This window comes from Gopherus evgoodei, chromosome 1 (genome assembly GCF_007399415.2).
Source record: "Gopherus evgoodei ecotype Sinaloan lineage chromosome 1, rGopEvg1_v1.p, whole genome shotgun sequence".
NCBI classification, from domain to species: domain Eukaryota; kingdom Metazoa; phylum Chordata; order Testudines; family Testudinidae; genus Gopherus; species Gopherus evgoodei.
The window spans coordinates 300306295-300333799 of NC_044322.1; the positions used below are offsets into that span (position 1 = coordinate 300306295).

Sequence of the window (27505 nt, forward strand, 5' to 3'; positions counted from 1 at the left end):
TGGTTCATCCAGCACGGTCATCTGCCACGGCACCGTCGACTGTGGCACCGCCGATTGCGGCTCCATCGAGCGCGGCACCGTCGATTCCTGTTCCACAAGGGCCGTTGAGTCTGATGCCTGACAGCTCCCTGGCTCATGCTGTGGTTGAGCTTGCCCTCCCTTCTACACTGGAGACCGCCACGGCAAGGGAGCTCATCGCCATGACAGAGTCGACACGGCTTCAACCCCCGGCACTGCCGGTGCTGATCATACAATGCATCGGGAAACCGACCCGAGTAAGGCCACCTTCCATTGGTCCAACAGAGAGATGTCGTTCAAGATCACGGTCTCACAGACGCTCTCGATCACACTGTTCTCACTCCCGGCGCCGCTCGCAGTCCCGGCACCACTCTCCATCACAGTACTGGTCTCACTCGCGGCACCATTCGACATCTCGTTCGCCGGCCAGATGCTCCTGGTACCAATCTGACTCACGACACCGCTCTCGGCACCGTGTATCCTGCAGTCGCTCCAGACAAAGGGACTCGGGATCCCGGTCAACCTCCCGGCACCGCTAGGGTAGAAGGTCCCAGTCTCGCTCACGGTACCGTTATAGCTCCCGGTACCATTCCCCAGTACCGCCCCAGGATTGAGCATCCAGAACTGTGGCGTCCTCCCAGGGCCTATTGGCACCGCCGTGGCCATCGAGACACAAATCGGTGTCATCACAGGCTGGTAGCGCATCCTATCCTCAGGAGCATGACTCTGACATCCACAGCCATATATTTCCAGAGAGCCAGAGCCACGAGCAAGGGCCTCATCACTGGTCCTTCTGGAAATTGTGGGCATACCACCCAGCCCAAGGTGCTCCATCAGTGGCTCCACGGTCGGCCCCATCAGAACACTGGGTACCAGAGGTGACAGTAAGCTGCGCCCCCGCACGGGCACGGATGAGGCTCCGATACCATCTGCAGACACCCAGGTTCCAGCTGACGCAGATGACACTCCTGAAGTACAGGAGCCTCCACAGGACCCCCTGGTCCCAGGCTTCTCCTCCTCCTCGCCTGGCGGGAACATCCTCTTTAGGCCCTCCACCAATTGATCTCAGGGCCTATCAAGACCTTTTGAGACGAGTGGCTCAGAATATGAATTTACAGGTGGAATGAGGTCCCTGAAATAGAGGACCCTGTCATGGACATCCTATCGGCTGATGCACCTACTAGAGTGGCACTTCCGTTTATCCGCATCATACAAGCTAACACGGACACCATTTGGCAATCCCCAGCCTTGATTCCACCTACAGCAAGGGTAGTAGAGAGAAAATATATGGTCCCCTCAAAGGGGTATGAATATCTCTACATTCACCCACCTCCTTGCTCTTTAGTGGTGCAATCGGTGAACGAGAGGGAGCGTCATGGCCAGCAAGCCCCGGCTCCTAAGTCACAGGAGGCTAGGCGCATGGACCTCTTAGGCCACAAAATATACTTGGCCGGGGGCCTTCAACTTAGGGTGGCAAACCAACAAGCCCTCCTAAGTAGATATAACTTTAACACGTGGGTGTCCTTGGGGAAGTTTACGGAGCTTCTTCCCCAGGAGTCCTGTCAAGAATTTATGGCCCTACTTGAGGAAGGTAAAAAGGTAGCAAGAACCTCTCTCCAAGCCTCTCTGGATGCAGCAGATTCTGCAGCCAGAACTCTGGCATCAGGAGTGACGATGAGGCGTATCTCCTGGCTCCAGGTATCAAGCCTTCCCCCTGAATTACAAAAACTATTCAGGATTTGAAGACCAGGACCTGTTCTCAGATTAGACTGACCCCAGATTGCAAAGTCTGAAGGACAATTGTGTTATAATGCGCTCGCTGAGTGTGCACATACCAGTGACCCAATGCAGGTCCTTCCGGCCCCAGCCACACCGCCCTTACACCCCGCCTAGGCCACGTCAGGACTTTAGCAGAAGGTGTGGTAGAGGGAATCGTTGGAGACAGTCTGGCCCTCAAGGAAGTCAAAATCAGGTGCCCCCTAAACCACCAGCAGGGCCCAAGCAGAACTTTTGATGGGACGCCCAAGGGCGACCCACCAGTTGCTCTACTGGATCCTTCTCCTCCCTTTTTCAACCGCCTCTCCCAATTCCTCCCTGCCTGGTCCCAGCTAACTTCAGATCGTTGGGTCCTGCGCACGGTGGAAGTGGGATACCAAGTGTCGCAGCAGCTGCGCATCATCAAAGGCCTCTTTGGGAGCCTAGGCCTGATGATCAACACAGAGAAGTCTACTCTGACACCCACGCAGAGAATAGACTTCATTGGAGCGGTTCTGGACTCCAATCTGGCCAGAGCCTGCCTCCCGCAGTCGCGTTTTCAAGCAATGGCTTCAATTATTCGAGATCTTTCCCAACAACATTGGTGTGCACCTGCCTCAGCCTAATAGATCACATGGCCTCCTGCACCTTCGTGACCAAGCACGCGAGGCTATGCCTCTGTCCCTTTCAAACTTGGCTTGCTTCAGTATACCAACCACACAGAGACAGCCTGGACTCAGTGCTCACCATTCCCCGGAAGGTTCTGGGCTCCCTACCTGGTGGCCATCCCCCACTCTAGTCTGCGCAGGGATGCCATTCCACCCACCGCAACCCTTGATGGCCTAACCATGGACATGTCATCTCTGGGTTGGAGTGCCTACCTCAAGGGCCTTCGCAGTCAAGGCCTCTGGTCACCTCAGAGCTGGCCTTACACATCAATGTGCGAGAGCTGAGAGCGGTCTATCTAGCATGCCAGGTGTTTCGAGACCATCTCCAAGGCCGTAGTATATCAGTGTTCATGGACAACACAACGGCCATGTTTTACATAAACAAGCAGGGCGGAGCACGCTCCTCCCTCCTTTGTCAAGAAGCCTTCCACCTCTGGGACTTTTGCATAGCCCACTCGATCGATTTGGTAGTGTCTTTTCTCCCAGGAGTCCAGAACACTCTGGCGGATCACCTCAGCAGATCTTTCCTGTCTCACAAGTGGTCGATTCATTCAGACGTCATCCATTCTGTTTTCCAGAGGTGGGTGTTTCCTCACATAGACCACTTGGCCTCCTGAAAGAACAGGAAATACCAGATGTTCTGCTCCTTCCAGGGACGCTCCCCGGGCTCCCTCTCAGATGCATTCCTGATCCCATGGAAGAGGCACCTACTCTATGCCTTCCCACCGTTTCCGCTCGTCTATAGAGTCTTACTCAAGCTCCGCAGGGACAGCGCCCACCTGATCCTGATTGCTCCAGCGTGGCCGAGGCAGCACTGGTACACCATGTTGTTTGACCTCTCAGTGGCAGACCCGATTCCCCTGCCACTCTGGCCGGATCTCATAACACAGGACTTTGGCAGGCTTCACCATCCAGACCTGCAGTCTCTTCATCTCACAGCATGGATGCTGCATGGTTGAGCCAGTCTGAGTTGCGTTGCTCTGCCTCCGTCCAACAGGTGCTCCTGGGCAGTAGGAAGCCTTCCACTAGGATGACATATCTGGCCAAGTGGAAGCGTTTCCCCTGCTGGTGCGCTCAGCGTAACTCAGTCCCCAGGCAGGTGTCCGTTCCTACTGTCCTGGACTACCTCTGGTCCCTGAAAGAACAGGGCCTAGCGGTCTCTTCCATAAAGCTGCATCTGGCAGCCATCTCCGCCTTCCATCCAGGAAAAAATGGCCAATCAATCTTATCTCACCCCATAGTTTCAAGTTTCCTCAAGGGATTGGAACGTTTGTACCCTCAAGTCAGACTCTGGACCCCTACCTGGGATCTCAACCTGGTGCTAGCCAAGCTTATGGGTGTTCCTTTCGAACCACTGGCCACCTGCTCGCTGCTGTACCTTTCCTGGAAGACAGCCTTCCTCGTCACTATTACTTTGGGCCTTGACAGCGGACCCCCCGTATACGGTATTCCATAAGGACAAGATACAGCTGCAACCAGACTCCTCCTTACTCCCTAAGGTGGTGTCCGCCTTTCATGTCAATCAAGACATCTTCCTCCCAGTCTTTTTCCTGAAGCCGCACCCATCGTGTCGAGAACAACAGCTGCACAGCCTAGACATTTGCAGGGCTCTCGCCTTTTATATCGAGAGAACAAAACCCTTCCGAAGGTCACCTCAGCTCTGTGGCAGACCGGATGAAAAGCCTACCGATCTCATTCCAACGAATTTCATCTTGGGTAACATCGTGAATCCGTATATGCTATGATTTGGCTCACGTTCCGGTTAGCCACCTCACTGCCCATTCTACTCGAGCTCAAGCTTCATCTGCCGCCTTCCTGGCCCATGTTCCCATCCAGGAAATATGTCGGGCAGCTACCTGGTCATCGATTCACACCTTTGCCTCACATTACGCATTGGTTCAACAGTCCAGAGATGATGCAGCATTTGGCTCAGCAGTTTTGCATTCTGCAGCTTCTCACTCCAACCCCACCGCCTAGATAAGGCTTGGGAATCAACTAATTGGAATCGATATGAGCAAGCAGTCGAAGAAAAAAAGACGGTTACTCATCTTTGTAACTGTTGTTCTTTGAGATGTGTTGCTCATATCCATTCCAAAGCCGCCCTCCTTCCCCTCTGTTGGAGTAGCCGGCAAGAAGGAACTGAAGGGCCATTGGGTCGGCAGGGGTATATATCCGGCGCCATAACTATGCCACTTTAGGGGCCGACCCAGCCGACCCACCGAGTGTTGCTAGTATAAAAATCTTCCGACAAACATGCACACAGTGCGCGCACACCTAACTGGAATGGATATGAGCAACACATCTCGAAGAACAAGTTACCAAGTTGAGTAACCATTTTTTTCATACCCTTCACTAATCATGAAGAACCAAAATCTTCAGTCTTTATTCAAGCAAAAATTCAGTGAAGTTAATGATTTGGTGCTACTTCTCCAGAAGAGGCACTTGCCTTTTTCCTACTGAAACAGCCTAATGAATCTCTGTTTAAATACTGTCCTATTTCAAAGCGGAATTATTTAGATAAATTCAAAGTCCTTTGTATTTGGTAGTGGAAACACAAATGTTTAATCAAGAGCTATAAGAAAATACAGTATTGCCAATCCCAAATGCACAGAACTAAATCTGGCTTTAAAATCACAAGATTTTAAAACATGTGGGGTCTTATTTTGCCTTTTGTGCCTTTGGGTGTTCACATTTTCTAGATTCTTTACAATCATGAGTACTATAAACTTTAAAAAAAAAACTCATTCTAACATAATTGCACAACTCTAAGCACTGTAATTTTAAGAAAAACACCAAAAATCCCAAGAGTTTAACAGTGTTTGGATTACAGTAGTTCCTATAGGCCTCTACCAGGTACTAGATGCTGTACAACAATTGTTAAAGAATAGTCCCTGCCTTGGTGAGCTTGTTAATTTATGCTGTTCCCAGTCAAGAACTCCGTAATACCTTGACGCTGTGCACTCAAAGTATTATTTGGTCCCATGTGCACATGGCTGAATGCTTAGTCCTGTTATCTGGACTGCATGCTGCTCCGCACCAGGATTTCACCTTGGAATAAAAGTAGCACCTTTTCAGGAGATGATGTTTCCAGGCTTGAGACTTTCTACTACAGCAAGTTTGTCTTGTGTTTTGGGAGAGTGGATGTGCTTTAAAAGTTTAGTTATTTCATATTTTGGGTTTCTCCCTTGTGGAACCTGCCTGTGACCTTTTAACATAAACAGTTTCATTAATAACTTTTGTATGGAACAGAAGTGGATGTGTCAAAGCTATGTAAAGTTTATTTTGCATCCTATAGCAAATAATGATTTTCTAGATTTTAGGCTGAGTAATAACGGGTCAAGCCCTAGCTACATCAAAGACTAAATTTTGACTATGAACCACCATGAGGGCTGCGCTTCCCTGGAACAATGCAGATCACAAAGATGTGAGAGATGAGAAGAAGGCATTCTCTGGCAAGGGGATCCAGCTGTGAAACAGTCTTCCAGAGGTGATCTAGTGAGTCCAGAGTCTGCCCATCTTTAAGAAATGTTGCAAAACCTTCCTCTTTGCAAAAGCCTTCCATCATAAATGGTTCTGACAATCTAAACATCACTTTTATTTCCAACCCCCTACTAACTCCCCTTCTCTCTTTCCCCCAACAAACATCCTACCCCAAGCAGAGTTTGACAAAAAGGGATATGTGCTGGAAACTCCATTAAGTCCACTAGGGACTTCACTATTGCTATAGATTTTACACAGAAGGCACTGAGATACTATACTTTATTGGTGGGCATGTGGCGGAGGGCTTCTGAGAACTTGACTAGAGTGAGAGGCAGCTCTAGCCAGTCTTGGTCACCTGCGCTGACCATCAGGAGTCAGTCTCAGAGCACTCTGCAAGTGCTATGATGGTGGGCAGCAGTATAAAACCCTCAGATAGATAATAGATTTGCATGCTGTTACTATCTCTTTTCTTTCTTATCAAGAATCATCAGATTCTGCTATTCTTCCTCACATTTTGTTACTTATTCTGAGGGTAGTTCCACTGACTTCAGTGGGACTACTTGTATGGTAAGGTATTATTGCTAACTGCGAGTAAGGGTGGCACATACTGGGCTTAAATAGATCTGGCTGAATGATACTAGCCAAATAAAAATTTTGGTGAATTCTAATTTGTTTTTTATTGCGCTGGGGAGGGTTTTTTTGGGGAGGAGTGAGAGGAGAGGAGAGGAGAGTGGGGGAGACTGTATACTGAAATATTGCCAAAGCCTTTTTGTTTGCAAAGCAGTTTGGTATTAAGTGAATATCACCCATGGTTGGCTCAGAGTATTTGGTATTAGAACTCACAGACTGATCAGCCAAGTATTTAAAGTATGGAATAAACTTATTTGATTTCTTCAGACGAATCATGCAGACCAGTTTTGAAGATTCACAAATGTAAAATGGCTCTAATATGGTAAAACAGAAGCTCTACTAGTCACAAAAATATTTGTTGATCGAATATCTGAATGCAATCCACTTTGAAGAAGTCAGATTTAGGGCTAAATGTGTATGTGCATCAGAGTGGTCCATTACATGTGGTCTGCTTTTGGTTTAAAAAAAATTGACAAGCTTAAAAAAAGATTGGAAAAAGCAGGCCCACAGATCCACTAGGTAAGGCAGAAAGGTGACCAGATAGCAAGTATAAAAAATCGAGACGGAGTGGGGGGTAATAGGTGCGTATATAAGAAAAAGCCTCCAAAATCAGGACATCTGGTCACCCAATAAGGCAGTGTTTTCTGTTAGTATGTACCTTTATTTTTGCTGTAGTGCAATCCTTTGTGTGGAATTGCTACAGATTAGTAATGTTTCCATATATTATCCTTTTTAAAAGTAGGTATAGGCTTCCTGTTTTTCTTTAACATTTATAATTTTGGCATGCTGCTAATAAGAACAGACACCTACTAGGTCCATTTATTTACATGTACAAGACAAGTTTTGTCTCCATCCATTAGCTTATTTTACACAGAGTAATGAGTGCTTTGGTTGTGGGTAGTTCCAGGGTCTGCTAGGCAGAATATTAATTTCAGCAAATCTATTTTTCCCTTTAACTCTCCCCTTTCAATGAAAGATAAGATGGTAGCTTTGAATAGTGGCAGAGTATCTTACTTCACTTCCTAAATCTGATCACATTTTGGCAGCCAATTTAAATTTGATAATCAAGGGCCTAATCCTGCAATTTCCTCCCATGAGGAAAGGTGGCAAGACCAGTACCCAACAACAACAAAAACTATTGCTATAGATAATACATTATAGTTTAACTTTATTTTTATGACTCATTTCTTATCCCTGTTTACCTCAGAGAAACGTTGTTATAGTTATTCCAGTGTCTCCAGATGTCTCACCAACAATTCATTACTGTATTTTATTTTGCAAGTTGATGGTCCTACTTTACTTGGTGTTGAAATATTTTGCCTGTTCTTGAGGAAGCTGTTTTCTTTTGTTTTCCTGTTGCTTAGTAGCAGACTTGTGTGTTTGTGGTTCCCTCCCCCCCAGATGAATATCTTAGATAACTGTCTAGCTTGAAGACTGGAATATTATACAAAAATACTTCTGTACATTTTTAATTTGGGCTTTGAAGACAAAATACAGTTCTGAAGTTTATTTAAAAAAAGAACTACTATATTATGCTATACGGAGGGTAGGCTTGTAAAAAAAAGTTTTTCATTTGACACTTAAAATTTCTTTTCCCCTTCCCCTCTTAAAGGTAGAGACCTGTGGGTTCTTGTTCTGGGAAGGTTTCCAACCCAACATACCATTGGCATACCAGAATTCAAGTATATTGCTAATATGCATGGGGATGAGGTACGTCTACAATTTCAATTTTTGCAATGTAATTTGTAGCAAAACATTTACCAGGGATCTTAAAAGGAATTTTGCTTATGCTCGTATTACTAGTTATTGGGGTTTACTGTACCCCTCCAGTTTCTCCCAAATTCTAAAAGGTGACCTACAAAGGACTTGAAATGGGCTTATGCTCTTTGTGCCTATTTGAAAAAGCCTGAAATGTTTACATTTTATTTGTTTTTCTTCAATCTAAGAAATCTCAAGTCTGATCTTTCCTGGGTTTGGTGGAGGATCTCTGGAAGGTCTCAGGTGTTTGTGTGAGCTCTTAAGTTAATTGAAGGAATGTGTATTAATTTTTAACAAGAAGACTTCCTTTCTCCAAAATTTGTCAACAAAACTTCCAAAAAAGCTTTTAAACAGTCAGATTAAAAATCTTTCCCTTTTAATAGCACAACTTTCCCTCCCTTGGATCTGTGATACTGCCATTTTCATTAGTTCGCCTGTCTTTTTCCACCCCAGACAAGACCTGAATTTCTAATGTAAATAAGCATTTATTTTTTGAGGAAAAACAAATCATTTAGGCTTCCTTCATATATCAAAAAGAGAACAAGCATTCTCTTTTCTCCATTACAGATCACCTCTAAGGTCCACTAGAGAGAAAGCACATTAAACATTCAATGTATGGTATATGGACCTCATGCAGAATGTCCACAGAAGCTAAATGTAAGGTTGCAGAGTTCAGCACTTTACACAGAGCACATTAGACTTCCTCTTGCATCAGTTGATACCTGTTTGAGATGGCAGACATGGAGTAAACTTTACATGTCCCCTTTCTGGATAATGCCCTGAGACTCTAGCATAACTTGGAATGAGTCTCAAATGTAAGAGCCTTTCTAGGAAAGTACTACAGCCTTATCAGTAATATTAAGTACAACCCAGTGAGTCCAAAAATGAGTGATAATTGCCTTATCTAGTGCCAGCTGGCTTACTTTTGAAGACAGACTCTGCATTGGTACCCATCACTAAAATGCCTCACCTAATGTGGCTGATAACAGTTTATGAATACAAAACAGAAACTTGCAGACATCAGGGCATTGTAGAAAGAATGTCTTTATTGAAGATACATTGGCTACTACTCATGCATCCGACGAAGTGGGTATTCACCTACGAAAGCTCATGCTCCAATACGTCTGTTAGTCTATAAGGTGCCACAGGACTCTTTGCTGCTTTGGCTACTACTGTAATCCCATTGTACAATATCCACTGTACCTGTGAGCACAGATTTCATTTTTTCACTTTTCTGATTTCTCCTTTCTTCAAATATTTCATCTATATCTTACTCAAGTCCCTTTTTAAAACAAAAGCTATAGCTACATTTAATAGGCATGTAAAAGATGCCTTAAATTTTACCTCAAAATCGACTACATCTGACTGATGTAGACTCCCAATCTGAGAGGGAGTTCTTGGCAATAATTCTGTAGGATAGCAGCAAAATTCCATGTTATACATTCTTGAAATCTAGAAAGAAATATAGATTATATAGCACAGGCTTTCTACTCCTAAAGAATAGCACAAACTATGCTAGAACAATATTGTGGATTAATTTATTGTAGCACCAGGTGACCTCATCACGGACCAGGCCCCATTGTGCTAGGTGCCATACAAACAGAGAACAAAAACGGTCAATGCCCCCAAACGCTTACGGAGGTAATTACAACACTGACCTATGACAAATGTCCCCTAATTAAACTAGTTTCTTGCATTGTTTGTTAGAATGCACAGACTTTGTTCTTTGGGCACTGGGTAGCTAAGCTCAATGCACTGCTCAGAATCTCACTATGTGCATTTGACTGAGTAGACAGAGATAAACAGTGATACTAAGACAGGCTTGTTTGTAGGGGAGTAGTCCTTGACCTGCACAGTTCATTAGCTCAGTTGCCCATCAGCTCCTTCTAACAACCAGTTTCAATCAAATCCTCAAGACGCTGTAACAGCACTCTGGTGCATATGTAAAAAACAATTGGGAAGCTGGAAGAGATCCTGGAAACAGGGCTGTTCCTGCTTTCCAGGGACACATAATCACCTTTAGGTCCATGTTCTGTGTACGGAATTAACATGTGTAAAGTTGACATTTAGTTTTCCTCTCTGGCCATAAACAGATTTTATAGTACAGGAAGCTAAGTCCTATACAGCAAAACATCAGGGACTTTGAATGTTCATTCACATAGTCTAAAATTCTGCTGAGCTGGTCCCCTGGTGCGGTATTCAACCTCCCCTTTAATGTATAAAGCCAATAAGTGTTGTGTTACGTGTACAGCATGCATTGACTTGATTTATTTAGGCTAGCAACTATTACAATGAAGCTGTACGTTCATCATTTGCCCGCTGTATAGCATACCTGGTATGTATTGTATATCCCCCTGAGGAGCCAGTTGTCAACAACAAAGAGTTTTAGAAGGACAGTGTTCAGACAGGTAAAGCTAAAATTGGACCTACTTATTTTGTTTGGAATGTTGGGTATTACAGTGGAGACCCTGCTCATAAGAATGATCTGTGATGTGTTTGAGTTGTGTGCAGTCCATGCATATCTGCAGCTGGAAGAAAAACACAACATGCTGTGGTTTTGGAAGGTTGCCAACAGAGGAGTTGACATTTTAATGTTGTGGCCTCTGTTTTGGAGAGCAGATAGATTTGTTTATTTTTCAGAATCAGAACATTAAAGTTATTTTTAGAATAGGTTAAATTATTTTAATAGTGACATAACCAAGTCATGCTAATAGTTTGTTTTATACTCTCCACTCTGGTGTGTCTAGAGACCAGAACAAATTTTCATTCTATTTGGCATAGCTCCGTGTCCCTGGGCCTGAATGGAGCTCAGATCAACAATGTTAAAGTTATTGTTTTTTATCACTGTCAGCTCAGGTCAGATTAGAACTGATCAGAACATTTTTGATTAAATGAAGTTCTGACAAAATATACTGTTTAAAAGCCAAAAGGTTGTGTGGAGACTGGTCTGTTTCTATGAAGTTTTCATCAGGAAGTTAAGTAAGAGGGCTGGTCTACACTACGGGGGAAAATCGATCTCAGATACGCAACTTCAGCTACGTGAATAACGTAGCTGAAGTCGAAGTATCTAAGATCGAATTACCATCCTCATGGCACAGGATCGATGTCTGCGGCTCCCCATGTCGACTCCGCAACTCCGTTGGGGTTGGTGGAGTTCCGGAATCGGTATAAGCGCATTCGGGGATCGATATATCGTGTCTAGATGAGACGCGATATATCGATCCCCGAGCAATCGATTGCTACCCGCCGATACGGAAGGTAGTGAAGACGTAGCCAGAGACTCATTCTCTGGTTGGTGATAGGGTATTTGGCCTGGGATGTGGGAGCCCCAGATTCAAGGTCCCTGCTTTGCCTGATCCAGAGTGATCTGGAATGAAAAGTGCATTGAAAAGCAGGGACTGGAACACGAGTCTCTCCCACCTTTGAAAAGATTTGTTTTTGTTGCAATGCAGAATAAAAACAAATTTTGAAACCTCAACCATTGCTGTGCAGTGGAATTGCTGTTCTCCAGCCAGCTCTAATGATGTAAGCCCCATTTGCACAACTAAACTAGAGATCCCAGTTACACCGCGGTATGCAGCTTCCCCCATAGTTTCATTAAAACTTCTAAGTATTACCTACTTGGACATTTCTATCCCATTCACCAGTTAATCTGAACAGTTGGCTCCCCTAACTTTGTTACAGCTATCAAGTTGTCTGGGCCTCAGAAGAAAGCTCCCACTGCCCTATTATCTTATTACAACTCACAATAGTTTTTCCTTTAATTACAGCTATCTTATCTTTTTTCTGTTGCAAGAAACTGGGCCCATGATCAGTGTTGAACTAGCCTAAGTGAAAGAATGTATCTATAATGTTGGCTTCTTGTGACATCACAAAACATTAACCTCCATGTAATGAAAAGAATTATTATTGAAGAAAGGCTTCTAGGTAGGAAGTAGATAATCTGGTGGATAAGTGGGTTGCATTTTGGTTGTTTGTGTTCAAATATCAAGTATTATTGAGGTAAAAGACCTGCCAAAGCAAATCTTTCCGTCTAGCTGCCTCTGCAGTTCCTGTGTTTTGTGTCCCAAGATTTTCTTTTAGACAAGTGTCTTCTTTATATATTTGGATGTTTCCCAGGGATTTTAAGAAGCCTCCTAACTCTAGACAATAGAAATAAGTGAAAACCACATCTAGATCTTCAAAATTCCCAGGAAGAGTCTGGCTAAAGGTGACCTGCTGAGCACCAGGAAAAAACAAAACCCCAAGAAACTGCTTCAAGGAACCGTATGAAAACTGACTAGCAGATTGTCTCTGCTGTGCACCATGGCATGAAAAAAAGAAAAAAGTGGAAGATGCTGAGAAAAGAGCTTGCAAAGGATGTGTTTGATTATAGAGTGGACTGTTCTGTTTTCTGCTAGATTCCTGTCTTTCAACTCTAGCCTAAGTTAAATAACTTGGATGTGATGTGTTTTGCCAATAAGCAGCATAACACACACGTGTTTATACTGTAACTAAAAAACAAGGTCAGTAGCACTATGATTGTTTTTGTCTTTGGAAATCTCTGAAGTCCATTCACCAGAACATGACATTTTTAAAAAGGCAAAGGATTAACATTCTTCCACAACATACATAGTGCTTTAAACCAATCTCAAGTTACTTCCCCACTCCTTTCCTCCTCTCACCCCAGCTCCCTCTATTCTTCTTCTAAACCATATCTTAAGATAACTAGAGACTGTGTGGGATAGAACAGGTCTAATTGGTAACAACACCTAGTGCACTTACTAGCTCTGAAACAGGCTTTGACATTTCATTCAGTGGCAAAAGGGAGGAAGACACCGCATGCTCATGATATTCAGTAGTTCTCCTGTTTTGTTACAAGTGCCAAATATCAACAGGTTGGCACAGATACAGCTGGGTACCATCCAATAAGGAAATGTATTTGTACAAATACAAGTTTTAAACCGGCTCTGGCTCATTCAAGTATAAACTCAGCAAATCAAGTGGAGTATACCTGGAGCATTTAGTGCTTGGTATTGTAGTTCAGGGCAACTGCACATGTATTCCTCCTCTGTGGTACACCAAGCACACCCACTCTAGGTTCCTGGTTCCTCAGCCATTACCTCTGTTGAGTGAAGACACAAGTCTCTCTCCTTCCGGACTGGGTTTTTTTCCCCCGGAAACAGCGCAGGTCCCTGCGTACACTGATATTCCCAGCAAGCCAGACTGCCTAAACAGGCTAAAGTCTGCACTTTATTTTCTCCGTAAAGGCTAAGGTAGCGTCATTGCCAGCAGTTATGAGTACCACACAGCTCTCTGTAAGCAAGCACATTTATTCTTAAGGTAAAAGCACTACAGAGAAAACAAATCATAAACATTTCTAGATGCAGGCTAAAAGCTTACCAGAAATCACCCATCAGTCTTGTTGGCTGTTTCTTTGTCTGTTGGTCTCTGGAGAATCCAGTTTGAATTAGTTACTCTTTACCCATGTTCTTCAGCCAAGGGGGAACATCTTGTTTGGCTAACATTAGGAAGTCCACCAGGTCCTGGGCAATACTCTTATCTCCCTCAGAGAAATATGAAGTTTACCACAGCCTGGGTCCTCCTTTCTGTAGGTAGCCCGTATGTTGCACATAACCCTCCATATTCAGGAGTGGCAGGTTTGTATAATTTTTGGTGGTGCCCAGAATAGGTCCAAGTCTTGCCCCCCTCCACCTGCCTAAGGCTCTGGGAGGGAGTTTGGGTGTGGGAGAGGGAGGGTTCGGGCTCTGGGAGGGAGTTTGGGTGTGGGCTCTGGGTTGGGGCAGGGGGTTGGGGTGCCAGAGTAGGTGTGGGCTCTGGGCTGGGCCAGGGGATTGGGGTGCAAGAGGAGGTGCGGGGGCAGGCTCTGGGAGAAAGTTTGGGTGCAGTGCTTACCACACCCCCCTCTGGCAGCAGCTGCAGACAGCTGCAGACGGGTCTCCGCGCACCGCTGCTTGGGCCACTGCAGCTCCCATTGGCCGCAGTTGGCAGAATCGGCACTTGGGGCAGGGGCAGTGCATGGAAATGCCCACTCCCCCCCCAGGGGCCGCAGGGACATGCTGGCTGCTCCCGGAAGTGAAGTGGCGGGCAGGAAGCCACCTTAGCTCTGCTGCGCTGTCAGTAGTGGTGGCGGGGGCCCGGGGCCCTTTTAAATTTCCCAAGGGTGGCAGGCCGGAAGGGACGCTCTGGGGGAGGTACATGGGGGCAGCATGTAGGGCCGGGGGAGAGACCTGGTCCCGAACTTTGGTGGAACCAGTCCGCTGTGCTCTCATATTGGTGGAGCACGGGCACCACAGGCCCATACAACTCGTTGCCCTGTCCATATTCAGTGGCATGTCATAATTTACCACATGCGAGGCATTCAGATCAACAAAGCTGGGATTTCCCAAGAAATAAACTCTTTTACTGTGGCCTCCAGATCTGGAGAGGAGTCCTTCTGGATGCATCTGCATGTACATCCTTCAGAGTTAAAGATCTCTCTATCCAGGTTCAGATCCCTTCCAGGTTTTCCAAAGACCAGGGACTGTATTGTTTTGCCCACTGCTTTCAATACCTGGCTTAGCAACAGTTCTTTCCATACCCACACTATTGTGTGGACAACATTCAGCATGTTAGGACTATTTTTAGCTTCCTTTTTCCTCTGAGAAGAGCTCTTCTTTTTAGTATAGTTCTTTGATTTTCTGGTTTTGGCCTTGCTCTGCTGCCTCATCAAGATCCTAGGGTTTTAGAACCATAGTCTGGCAGCTCTCTGCTTCAGCAGGCAGATATATGTCCTTGTCCAAATCATCTTCCTTCTGCAGTGGCCTTGGTCCACACAACTCCAGCTCTTTCTCCTTAGCCGAGTTGGACTTTGATCCTGGCTGGACCTTGAGCAGGTTCTGGAGCTTAGTAAGTTCCTTTTGCAGCAGAAAGCACTGCTGTTCCCCTATCTCCTTCTCCACTGTGAGGCAGGTCAGCCTTACTCCTGTTTTACTGCTTGCCCTACAATCCTGTCCCATAAAGAGCAGATATCTTCCAGCATCTGCCGGTATTGCGTGACCTGTGTCCATAATTCCAGGATTTCAGCCTGGTTCCGATCAGCAGTAGCAGCTTTCTCTTCTAGCTTGCCCCAGTCCCTTATTGTAGAGGTTTGCTCTGTAGATGAGGGGGCAACTGCCATTTTTGCTGCCTCTGTTGTGCATGGGATCTTAGTGTTCATGCCGCAGAACACCTGCTTCTTTATTAGACTGCTACCTGCTCCTTTTGGGGGGACTTTCTGCATGTCTAGCTCATCAGCTAACGCACTGGTATCCACAGAAGCCTCCTGGTACTCTCTTTCCATGCTCAGCGTCTTATCATGGGTTTCCAGACATGCCTCTTTGCATCGGACCTGCACATCTATAGAGGCGGGAACTATTTCTTTGGTCTTAGTCTCTAGATCAGGGGAGGGCAATGATTTTCGCAGGGGGCCCACTCCACAAATTTTGGTAAGTCGTCACAGACTGCACATTTCCTATGAATGAAATTACCTCACCATCTATTGTAAAAAGACCCCCGTTATATTGTTTACACAAAGTAATTACACTTAATAAAAATTAACTGAATATGTGATTATCCAAAACTTATCATAGAAGGCAATTTATATTGCAAACTGTTTTGTGAACACTTGTAAAATTTGTAACAACACTAACACTAAGCTTTTACTTACAACTTATGTTCATTATTAAAATTAAGTGTAAAAGAAGAAATTAAACTCGGTGTGAAAAAGAGAGTCTCTGGGCATTAACAAGGGAGGTTGTCAGATGTCATTTCTGTTGTTGCAATGCGGAGCACTGCTGCAAGGTGGTCATAATTGATCCAAGATCTGTTCTTTGATTTTATTGAATTTCATCACAGAAAATGTCTGCTCGGAGACACAAATTGATCCGAACAGTATAAACATCTTTTGGGCATGAGCCTTGATCTTCAGAAAGTTCTGTTCATTGAGAGATGCGTAAAACCTCGGAAGTGACACTAGTTAAGTTGCTCCACAAGCAATGCATCACTCTGCAAGTCAATAAGCTCAAGTTGGAGGTCACTTGGAGTGTTGTCCACAGACCATATTACATGTGAAAGGGGAGGAGATCAAAGCCATGTTATTTTCTATCATTCTAAAATCCTCAAAGTGGCAAGAAAATTCAGCATGCATATCAGTAACAAATTATTTCCAGGTTCTGGTCAGATATTGTAATCTGTTGCAAAGTGGGGAAGTGTGTGAACTGCTTGTTTCTTCTTCGAGTGCTTGCTCATATCAATTCCAATTAGGTGTGCGCACGCCACGTGCACGTTCATCGGAAGATTTTTACCCTAGCAACACTCGGTGGGTCAGCTGGGTCGCCCCCTGGAGTGGCGCCATTATGGCGCCGGATATATAACCCTGCCTACCCAACGACCCTTCAGTTCCTTCTTACCGCCCATGACGGTCGTTGGAACTGTGGAGCGCGGCTTTGCTGATCTCCACGTCCCTAGCTACTTGTAGTTCTTTGCTGTTTATTGTGTGTATAGTTCGAGTTCTTGTAGTTATAGTTAGTGTTATTTGTTATATTTATAGTTAGTGTATATAGTTTAAGGGGGGATTGGAGATTAGCCCCTTTCCTCCACCCCGGTACGTGCCCATGCCCAAGGCACCGGGATTCAAACCGTGGTTGGCATGCCAAAAGCCGATGCCAATAGGGGATCCCCGCGACTTTTGCCTCAAGTGCCTTGGGGAATCCCACCTTACCGATAAGTGCCGCATCTGCAAGTCGTTTAAACCAAGGACGAAGAAGGAGCGGGACTTTCAATTGAAACAGCTCCTCATGGAGTCGACACTTAATCCTGCAGTGTCTGTATCGAGCGCCCAACAGACTGCTTCTGTAAGGAGCGCCCCTTCGACCCCGGACCGCTCCGGTACTGAGAAGGTGCCCCGGCACTGACCCTTACCGGTACCGACATCTGTTTGGCACCACTCCCTGTCCCCGAGGCCCAGGGAGAAACATAGCACTCCAGCTGCTTCAGCTCCACAGAAGGAGTGCTCTTCGAAGATGGTTTGTCCAGCACAATCATCTGCCATGGCACCGTCAACTGTGGCACCGCCGATTGCGGCTCCACCGAGCGCGGCACCATCGATTCCGGTCCCACAAGGGTCATTGAGTCTGATGCCTGACAGCTCCCTGGCTCATGCTATGGTTGAGCTTGCCCTCCCTTCTACACCAGAGACCTTCTGCATGGTAAGAGAGCTCATCACCATGATGGAGCCGACACGGTCTCAACCCCAGGCACCGCCAGTGCGGGTCATACAATCCATCAGGAAACCGGCCCAAGTAAGGCCACCTTCCGTTGGTCCAACAGAGAGATGTCGTTCAAGATCACGGTCTCACAGACACTCTCGATCATGCTGTTCCTGCTCCCGGCGCCACTTGCAGTCTCAGCACCACTCTCCATCGCAGTACTGGTCGCACTCGCGGCACCATTCGACATCTCGTTCGCCAGCCAGATACTTCTGGTACTGATCCGACTCACGGCACTGCTCTCGGCACCGTGTATCCTGCAGTCGCTCCAGACGAAGGGACTCGAGATCCCGGTCGACCTCCAGGCACCGCTACGGTAGAAGGTCCCGGTCTCGCTCATGGTACCACTCCCCAGTACCGCCCCGGGATCGAGCATCCAGAACAGTGGTTCCCTCCCAGGGCCTATTGGCACCGCCGTGGCCATCAACACACACATTGGTGTCATCACAGGCTGGTAGCGCATCCTTTCCTCAGGAGTGTGACTGTGACGTCCCCAGCCATATATTTCCAGAGAGCCAGAGCCACGAGCAAGGGCCTCATCACTGGTCCTTCTGGACACCGTGGGCATACCACCAAGCCCAAGGTGCTCCATCAGTGGCTCCATGATCGGCCCCGTCAGAACACCGGGTACCACAGGCGACAGTAAGCCGCCTCCCCCCACGGGCACGGATGAGGCTCCGATACCATCTGCAGACACACAGGTTCCAGATGACGCTCCTCAAGTACAGGAGCCTCCACAGGACCCCCTGGTCCCGGGCCTCTCCTCCTCTCCTCCTCACCTGACGAGGCGGTGGCGGGAACACCCTCCTCAGACCGTCCACTAATTGATCTCAGGGCCCATCAAGACCTTTTGAGACGAGTGGCTCAGAATATGAACTTACAGATGGAGGAGGTCCCTGAAATAGAGGACTCTGTCATGGACATCCTATCGGCTGATGCACCTACTAGAGTGGCACTTCCGTTTATCTGTACCATACAGGCTAATGCGGACACCATTTGGCAATCCCCAGCCTCGATTCCACCTACAGCAAGGATAGTAGAGAGAAAATATATGGTCCCCTCAAAGAGGTATGAATATCTCTACATTCACCCACCTCCTTGCTCTTTAGTGGTGCAATCGGTGAACGAGAGGGATCGTCATGGCCAGCAAGCCCCGGCTCCTAAGTCATAGGAGGCTAGACGCATGGACCTCCTAGGCCGCAAAACATACTCGGCGGGGGCCTTCAACTTAGGGTGGCAAACGAAAAAGCCCTCCTAAGTCGATATATCTTTAACACGTGGGTGTCCTTGGGGAAGTTTACGGAGCTTCTTCCCCAGGAGTCCCATCAAGAATTTACGGCCCTACTTGAGGAAGGTAAAAAGGTAGCAAGAACCTCCCTCCAGGCCTCTCTGGATGCAGCTGACTCTGCAGCCAGAACTCTGGTATCAGGAGTGACGATGAGGCGTGTCTCCTGGCTCCAGGTAACAGGCCTTCCTCCGAATTACAAGAAACTATTCAGGATTTGCCTTTCGAAGGCCAGGGCCTGTTCTCAGATAAGACTGACCCCAGATTGCAAAGTCTGAAGGACAATTGCGTTATAATGCGCTCGCTGGGTATGCACACACCAGTGACCCAACGCAGGACCTTCCGGCCCCAGCCACACCGCCCTTACGCCCTGCCTAGGCCACGTCAGGACTTTAGCAGAAGGCGTGATACAGGGAATCGTTGGAGACAGTCTGGCCCTCAAGGAAGTCAAAATCAGGCGCCCCCTAAACCACCAGCAGGGCCCAAGCAGAACTTTTGATGGGATGCCCGAGGGCGACCCACCAGTTGCTCTACCGGATCCTTCTCCTCCCTTTTTCAACCGCCTCTCCCAATTCCTCCCTGCCTGGTCCCAGCTAACTTCAGATCGTTGAGTCCTGCACACCGTGGAAGTGGGATACCACCTCCAGTTTGTTTCAACCCCGCCTTCGCAACCTCCCTCCCCGTCCCTCTTCAGGAACCCTTCTCATGAGCAATTCCTCTTACAAGAGGTCCAGTCACTCCTAGCTTTTGGAGCCATACAGGAGGTGCCAAAAGACATGAGGGGCAAGGGGTTTTATTCTCGCTACTTCCTAATCCTCAAGGCAAAGGGAGGTCTACGACCGATCCTAGACCTGCGAGAACTCTACAAGTTCATGATAAAGCTGAAGTTCCGCATGATAACCCTGGGGACCATTATCCTGTCCCTGGATCCGGGAGACCGGTATGCCGCCCTCGATATGAAGGATGCATATTTCCACATCGCAATTTACCCACCACACAGACGGTACCTCCGTTTTTTGTGGTCAACTATCAACACTTTCAGGTCACTGTACTTCCGTTTGGCCTTTCTATGGCTCCGCGTGTGTTCACAAAATGCATGGCTGTAGTCGCCGCCTCCCTCTGGCATCATCGGGTACACGTCTACCCGTATTTCGACGATTGGCTCCTTTGAGGGACTTCCCAGTTACAAGTGTCGCAGCACCTGTGCATCATCAAAGAGCTCTTTGGGAGCCTAGGCCTGATGATCAACACAGAGAAGTCTACTCTGACACCCATGCAGAGAATAGACTTCATCGGAGCGGTTCTGGACTCCAATCTGGCCAGAGCCTGCCTCCCGCAGTCGCGTTTTCAAGCAATAGCTTCAATTATTCGAGGTCTTCAAACCTTCCCGACAACGGCTATGCGCACTTGCCTCAGCCTAGTAGGTCACATGGCCTCCTGTACCTTCGTGACCAAGCACATGAGGCTACACCTCCGTCCCTTTCAAACCTGGCTTGCTTCAATATACCAACCACACAGAGACAGCCTGGACTCGGTGCTCACTATTCCCTGGAAGTTTTTGGGCTCCCTAACCTGGCGGCTAAACTCCACTCTAGTCTGTGCAGGGATGCCATTCCACCCACCGCAAACCTCGATGGCCCTAATCACGGACGCATCATCTCTGCGTTGGGGTGCCCACCTCGAGGGCCTCTGCATTCAAGGCCTCTGGTCGCCTCAAGAGCTGGCCTTACACATCAATGTGCGGGAGCTGAGAGCGGTCCGTCTAGCATGCCAGGTGTGGAGACCATCTCCAAGGCCGTAATGTATCAGTGTTCATGGACAACACAACGGCCATATTTTACATAAACAAGCAGGGCGGAGCACGCTCCTCCCTCCTTTCTCAAGAAGCCTTCCACCTCTGGGACTTTTGCATAGCCCACTCGATCGATTTGGTAGCGTCTTTTCTCCCAGGAGTCCAGAACACTCTGGCGGATCACCTCAGAAGATTCTTCCTGTCTCACAAGTGGTCAGTTCATCCGGACGTCATCCATTCTGTTTTCCAGAGATGGGGGTTTCCCCACATCCTCTTTGGCTCCTGAGAGAACAGGAAATGCCAGGTGTTCTGCTTCTTCCAGGGACGCTCCCTGGGCTCCGTCTCAGACACATTCCTGATCCCGTGGAAGAGGCACCTGCTCTATGCCTTCCCACTATTTCCACTCGTCCACAGAGTCCTACTCAAGCTCCGCAGGGACAGTGCCCACCTGATCCTGATTGCTCCAGCGTGGCCGAGGCAGCACTGGTACACCATGTTGTTCGACCTCTCAATGGCAGACCCGATTCCCCTGCCACTCTGGCCGGATCTCATAACACAGGACTTTGGCAGGCTTCACCATCCAGACCTGCAGTCTCTTCATCTCACAGCATGGTTGCTGCATGGTTGAGCCAGTCTGAGTTGCGTTGCTCTGCCTCCGTCCAACAGGTGCCCTTGGGCAGTAGGAAGCCTTCCACTAGGATGACATATCTGGCCAAGTGGAAGCATTTCTCCTGCTGGTGTGCTCAGTGTAGCTCATTCCCCGGGCAGGTGTCTGTTCCTACTGTCCTGGACTACCTCTGGTCCCTGAAAGAACAGGGCCTAGCAGTCTCTTCCATAAAGGTGCATCTGGCAGCCATCTCTGCCTTCCATCCAGGGGAAAATGGCCAATCAATCTTCTCTCACCCCGTAGTTTCAGGGTTCTTCAAGGGATTGGAAAGTTCGTACCCTCAAGTCAGATGCCCGACCTCTACCTGGGATCTCAACCTGGTGCTAGCCAAGCTTATGGGTGCTCCTTTCGAACCACTGGCCACCTGCTCGCTGCTGTACCTTTCCTGGAAGACAGCCTTCCTCGTCACTATTACTTCAGCAAGACGAGTATCTGAGCTTCGGGCCTTGACAGCGGACCCCCCGTGTATGGTATTCCATAAGGACAAGGTAGAGCTGCGACCACACCCCTCCTTACTCCCTAAAGTGGTGTCCGCCTTTCATGTCAATCAAAACATCTTCCTCCCAGTCTTTTTCCCGAAGCCGCACCCATCGCTTCGAGAACAACAGCTGCACACCCAAGACATTCGCAGGGCTCTCGCCTTTTATATTGAGAGAACAAAACCCTTCCGAAGGTCACCTCAGCTCTTTGTAACTGTGGCAGACTGGATGAAAGGCCTACCGGTCTCATCCGAATGAATTTCATCTTGAGTAACATCCTGCATCCGTACATGCTATGGTTTGGCTCATGTTCTGGCTAGCCACCTCACCGACCATTCCACTCGGGCTCAAGCTTCATCTGCAGCCTTCCTGGCCCATGTTACTATGCAGGAAATATGTCGAGCAGCTACCTGATTCACATCTTTCCCTCACATTACGCATTAGTTCAACAGTCCAGAGATGATGCAGCATTTGGCTCAGCAGTTTTGCATTCTGCAGCATCTCACTCCAACCCCACCGCCTAGGTAAGGCTTGGGAATCACCTAATTGGAATCAATATGAGCAAGCAGTCGAAGAAGAAAAGACGGTACTCATCTTTGTAACTGTTGTTCTTCGAGATGTGTTGCTCATATCCATTCCAAACCCGCCCTCCTTCCCCTCTGTTGGAGTAGGCTGGCAAGAAGGAACTGAAGGGCCATTGGGTCGGCAGGGGTATATATCCGGCGCCATAACAGCGCCACTCCAGGAGGCGACCCAGCTGACCCACTGAGTGTTGTTAGGGTAAAAATCTTCCGACGAACGTGCACGTGGTGCACGCACACCTAATTGGAATGAATATGAGCAACATATCTCGAAGAACAACAGTTACAAAGGTGAGTAACCATCTTTTCCAATCTGATGGGAACAGGAGCAACTTTGTCATGAAAGACTTGACAAGGGAATACATGTCATGAACAAAAATCCCCCTACCTTAAAGTTTCTAGTTCAGTTTGTTCATGTCACCCATAACATCAGTGGCAAATGCGAAATCAGAGAGCCAGTTCACATCGTTCAGTTGAAGGAAATCCACATCTTGGCCTTTCGTTTTCAAAAACAAATCAATCTCTGCTCTCAGACTCCACACTCTTTTCAGAACTTCCCCCAACCTAAGCCATCTAACATTTGTATGGTACTGAAGATCCCTGAGCTCTGACTCGGACTCTTCTAGCAGAGAGACAAATTGCCTGTGGTTTAATGTTCATACTCCAATAAAGTTGACCAATTTTGTAACTGTATCCATGACCTTGCTTAATTTTAGAACACTTTTACAGAGGACCTCTTGGTGAATAATACAATGTAGAAAAATTATTTTCTGCTCTGAGTTTATTTTTGTCACTTGGTCTTGTATTCTTTTCAACAATTCAACATTTTTGCCTGTCAGATTAGGGCTTCCATCAGTGGTCACACACCAATTTCTTCCGCTCCAATCCCAATTTTGAGACACTGTTATTTACTGCCTCCAGTAGATCTTTTCCAGTGGTCATATTTTTCATTGACTGCATCGATGCCAGTTCTTCTGTGAGTCCAAAATTTGCAGTAATACCTTGAATGAAAATCAACAATTGGGCTGTGTCTCTAATGTCATAACTTTTGTTGAGTGCTGGTGCGAAGTATGAGAAATCATTTACCTTGGTTTTTCAACTGTTGGTCCAGGTTCTCAGAGTTTTCTTCTATACGTCTCACCACTGTTCACCTTGACAATGAAATGTTTTCGAAGTGCTTTTTCTTGTCTGGGCACAATATCGCAGCAGAGTCAACCAAACATTCCTTGATAAATTCTCCCTCGGAGAATGGTTTGCTGTTTTTGGAGATTGTGTGCAATCATGTAGCTCATTCTTCTAATTCCATCTTGTGCTGTGGACAGTTTTGTGAAAAAACTTTGCTCTTTTGCATTCGAGTAACCATCTAATGCGCTTTTCTTTCTCTTCGGCAGACATGTTCTTATATGTAGATGCATGTTTGCTCTCAAAATGCCGGTTTTAAGTTGTAGTCTTTGAATAGTGCCACACTTTCTTTGCAATGTAAGCAGACAGCTTTCCCTGCCACATCAGTAAAAAAGTATTTTGAAGTCCATTGTTTGTTTGTTAAATACTCATCATTCAGCATCTACTTTCCTCTTCTTCGATAAACTTATTTTTAAATTCTACTCCTACACTTCAGAGCCATATAATAAAATAATTTGCACAAAAACTGAGGGCTATTAAGTACTGTTGATTTTGTGGAATAGGGGGTAGGGGAATGTGACAAAGTGCATTTACCTTCTTCTCTTTTTTGGCTTTCATCCTGCTATGAGCTCTGTGAGCAGAGGTGAAAGTAAGCTGGTCTGGTACAGCGTACCACTAAGAAAGTGGGCACTGGTACACAGTCGTCTGTACTGGCAGGGCCACTGATGGGATGTGGGGTGCCAGGAGCGTCTGCCCATGGCCCTTTAAATCACCACCTGAGCCCCGGGCCGGGCAGCACTGAAGGGCTGGCTGGGGGAGTCTGGCCCCAGCCCTGCCACTTCCACCCCAGGCCCCGTCTCTTCTGGGAGCCCAGAGCCACCCCCCCCACCTTGCCCAGGACCCTGGCCGCCCTGCAACACAACCCCATTAAGTTACTTTCACCCCTGTCTGTGAGAATGGAGGTCTGCACCAAAACAAAGCCCTGTTGACTTATTTTGGGCATCCCCCCTAAGGAGTTTGTTGCAGGGTCAGGGCCTTAGTTATTACTAATTTCTGGATTCATAAAACAGAGTTTTTTGTTTATATACCAGACAAGGAAGATAATTACCAACAATTTAAGACAAATCGGCAAACTCATGAGTGACTATTACTGGGATCCTCTATGTTTTTAAAGAGATTAAGTGTAAAAGAAATGAATTTTAAAAAAACATTTAACATTCATGTTATTTTTTAGAAGAAATCCTCTCTTGTGGGACTAGTTAAGTTCGGTGTTTTGATGCCTAGCAATACATGAACTGCTGCAAAGATCACATCATATTTCAAGAATCCTGTAATGAATAGTTCTAAATCCCGTGTAAAATGCTGGTTAGGAACTAGCCCAAACCAGAATCCTTTATTCCGTAGAAGTTTGTGACTAAGTAAGAACTGTAGCAGTTATTGTAAATTGTTATGTTGACAGTTTTACAAATGCTGATGTATGACATAAGTCTGTACACCACTATTGGAAGCCACAGTTGTGGTGGTGATTTTTCTGTGCCCGTAATGTGCGAGTAGCAGTGCTGAAAGCCGACAAGTGATGCGTGGAAGCTATGTATCCATATGGGTGAGCAGTGTTCTGTGGTAGAATAAACAGGGCCCAGTGCAAAGATCCATAGGCAGCGCTGCCGACAGAAGTAACGGGCCCCTGGACAAGGGCATTATGCACCTGCCCCAGGAAGGTCCAAGGGACTGTGGGATCAGTGCAGAAATCCACAGGCCCACCAGTGGTTGAATAGTGTGTTGTGTGTAGATATGGTGCACGCTGTGCACCCAAACAAGATGGCTAGTAAGAAGATATTGCCCCATGCAACAGTGCAATTCCCTAGTACAGACAACCCTGCATTGATAGGATGGTTTTAATATTCTAACGTGCCAACAATGCATAGTTCTAAGATGGGTCTCAAACAAACAATCCCTATCTGTATACTACTTAAACATCATTGTAGCTGGCACAGTTCAGTTCCCACTACAGAAGAAACCCCAGTCAATCCGAATTTAAAATCACTTGTTAGAAGTGGCCCCTGCACATTCATTTCTTTATCTTCTATTAAATTACATTTAATTTTTTAGAGGCCAAGAATTGTAACAAAATAATGTTGACCACAGTGCATTTCTTTTATAATTATAGTTTTGTGTCATGTTTATATCATACAGTATTATCTTTGTCAGATCAAATAAGCACTGTGTTGAGTGTCTTCCTTTCTTCACAGTGGACTTGAAAAATAAAAACTGTTCTTCTCAATACAGACAGTTGGCAGGGAGCTGCTGCTCTATTTGATAGACTTCCTGGTGACCAATGATAAGAGTGATCCAGTTGTTACAAGGCTAATCAATAGCACACGGATTCATATCATGCCATCAATGAACCCGGATGGATTTGAAGCTACAACAACGCATGATTGTTATTACTCAGAAGGAAGGTAAGGATATGTGTTTTTTCAGGGTAGAGTAGGGGGCAGAGGAGACAGTAAATAGGGAGGTTGTTGTTTGTTTTGTTAACATTTAGAGATAGCCAAGCAGCTGGGTCATACTTGGTGGATAGAATAGCCTAGGAGCTACACTCGGGATATGTTTTGGGCCACAGTCTTTAGAAGACCACAGGGCTTTGCTTTGAAGAAAGCTATCAGACACTGGGTGTGCGAGAGAGAAAGCATGTGCATGCATGTGCCCTTGGAGATCTAGGGGTACAGGGAGGAGAGAGAGAATGCCAGCTCTGAACTAGAGAGGAATGATCATCGGTTTTAAGTGGTTTTAACCTTGGGTTGTTCTGGATTCTGACTCAAAGTACATCATCTCGGGATCCCCAAGATGCCAAAAAATAAAAACAGTCACAAGGACTTAACTTCAACTGAGAATCTCAAATTTTCAGAATCAGGGACAGGCGGAATGCCCTCTGCCCCCAACCCTTCTTTGAGATGAGGTAGAAGATGGAAATCTTAAAATGAATCTGTTTGCTGGGGGTGGGGGAAGACATAAATGAATACAGTGTTTAACAATACAAATGCCAAACTGGGTGAAGCCTCCACTTCTCACCTGCCCCACCAAGAAAGAAAATTTAAGAATTCACATTAAAACTAGACATTTTATGCACTACAAAAGCACACGTTATTCCACCCACCCCTACAGCAGAACACTTACGGTGTCTCAGTTGATTTCTACTCTGGGCCAATTTTAGGCAAAGATGGAACAGACAGCTATAGAGAGCTCTGCATCGGTGGGGAGGTGCTGTGTAGTGCTTCCTCTAAAGCAATGATGGCTGTATTCTTACAGCACATCTCCACTGAGAATTTTTGTCAATTCTCTGACGGTTGGTCTAGCTCCAATGTTGCTAGCATAGACTGCCCGCAGCATTTTTACATTTGTACATTGTCCATATTGCTTTTATCCAGTTAAGACAGGGTAAAAATATTAGCAGCCATGTTCACAATAGCTGCAGTGGTACTAGACCATTGGCAGGAGAACTGTCAAGTTCCCAATGAAGACAAAGCCCTAGGCCCCATCTATGCTAACAAAAGGCAGAATTACAAAACAGTATTAAAAAGCAGTCTCAGTAATGTGGATAAGGTTGTGCAAATGGTCCTGGCTTCAAGGGATATTGCACTAATGGCAGCTGGCTCTGTGTGTGCAAAATATTTGATGCCAAAGAAAACATAAACGCTGTGCCACTTTTGCAAACCCCTGTATGTTCTAGTGTTATTGCTGGTGACCCTGCAGAGACTAAAAAAGGTAGACAATTTTAAAAAACCAGAGGAAAAAGAGACAGAATGGAAAAGTATAAGGAAGAGAAATGCTAAGTGGCAGAGAACAAATTAACAAAGTTGGGAAGATAGAGAAGAACAAAGTGCTCAATCCTGCAACTCATATTCATGCAAGTAGTTGTGCTGATTGTGCTAGGACTACTTGTGTAACTAAGAATTGGGTTCTCTTGGGTCTTTTGCCATGGC

General features: G+C 46.4%; 1 protein-coding gene across 1 annotated transcript in view; it reads left to right on the top strand.

The window, feature by feature from the left end:
- CPM (carboxypeptidase M) overlaps positions 1-27505 on the top strand; it is a 92200-nt gene that overhangs the window by 45229 nt on the left and 19466 nt on the right. Inside the window, exons 5-6 of the mRNA XM_030549477.1 lie at positions 8164-8261; positions 25809-25981. Coding sequence (XP_030405337.1) covers positions 8164-8261; positions 25809-25981 — 271 coding nt within the window. The remainder of the gene's footprint in view (positions 1-8163; positions 8262-25808; positions 25982-27505) is intronic.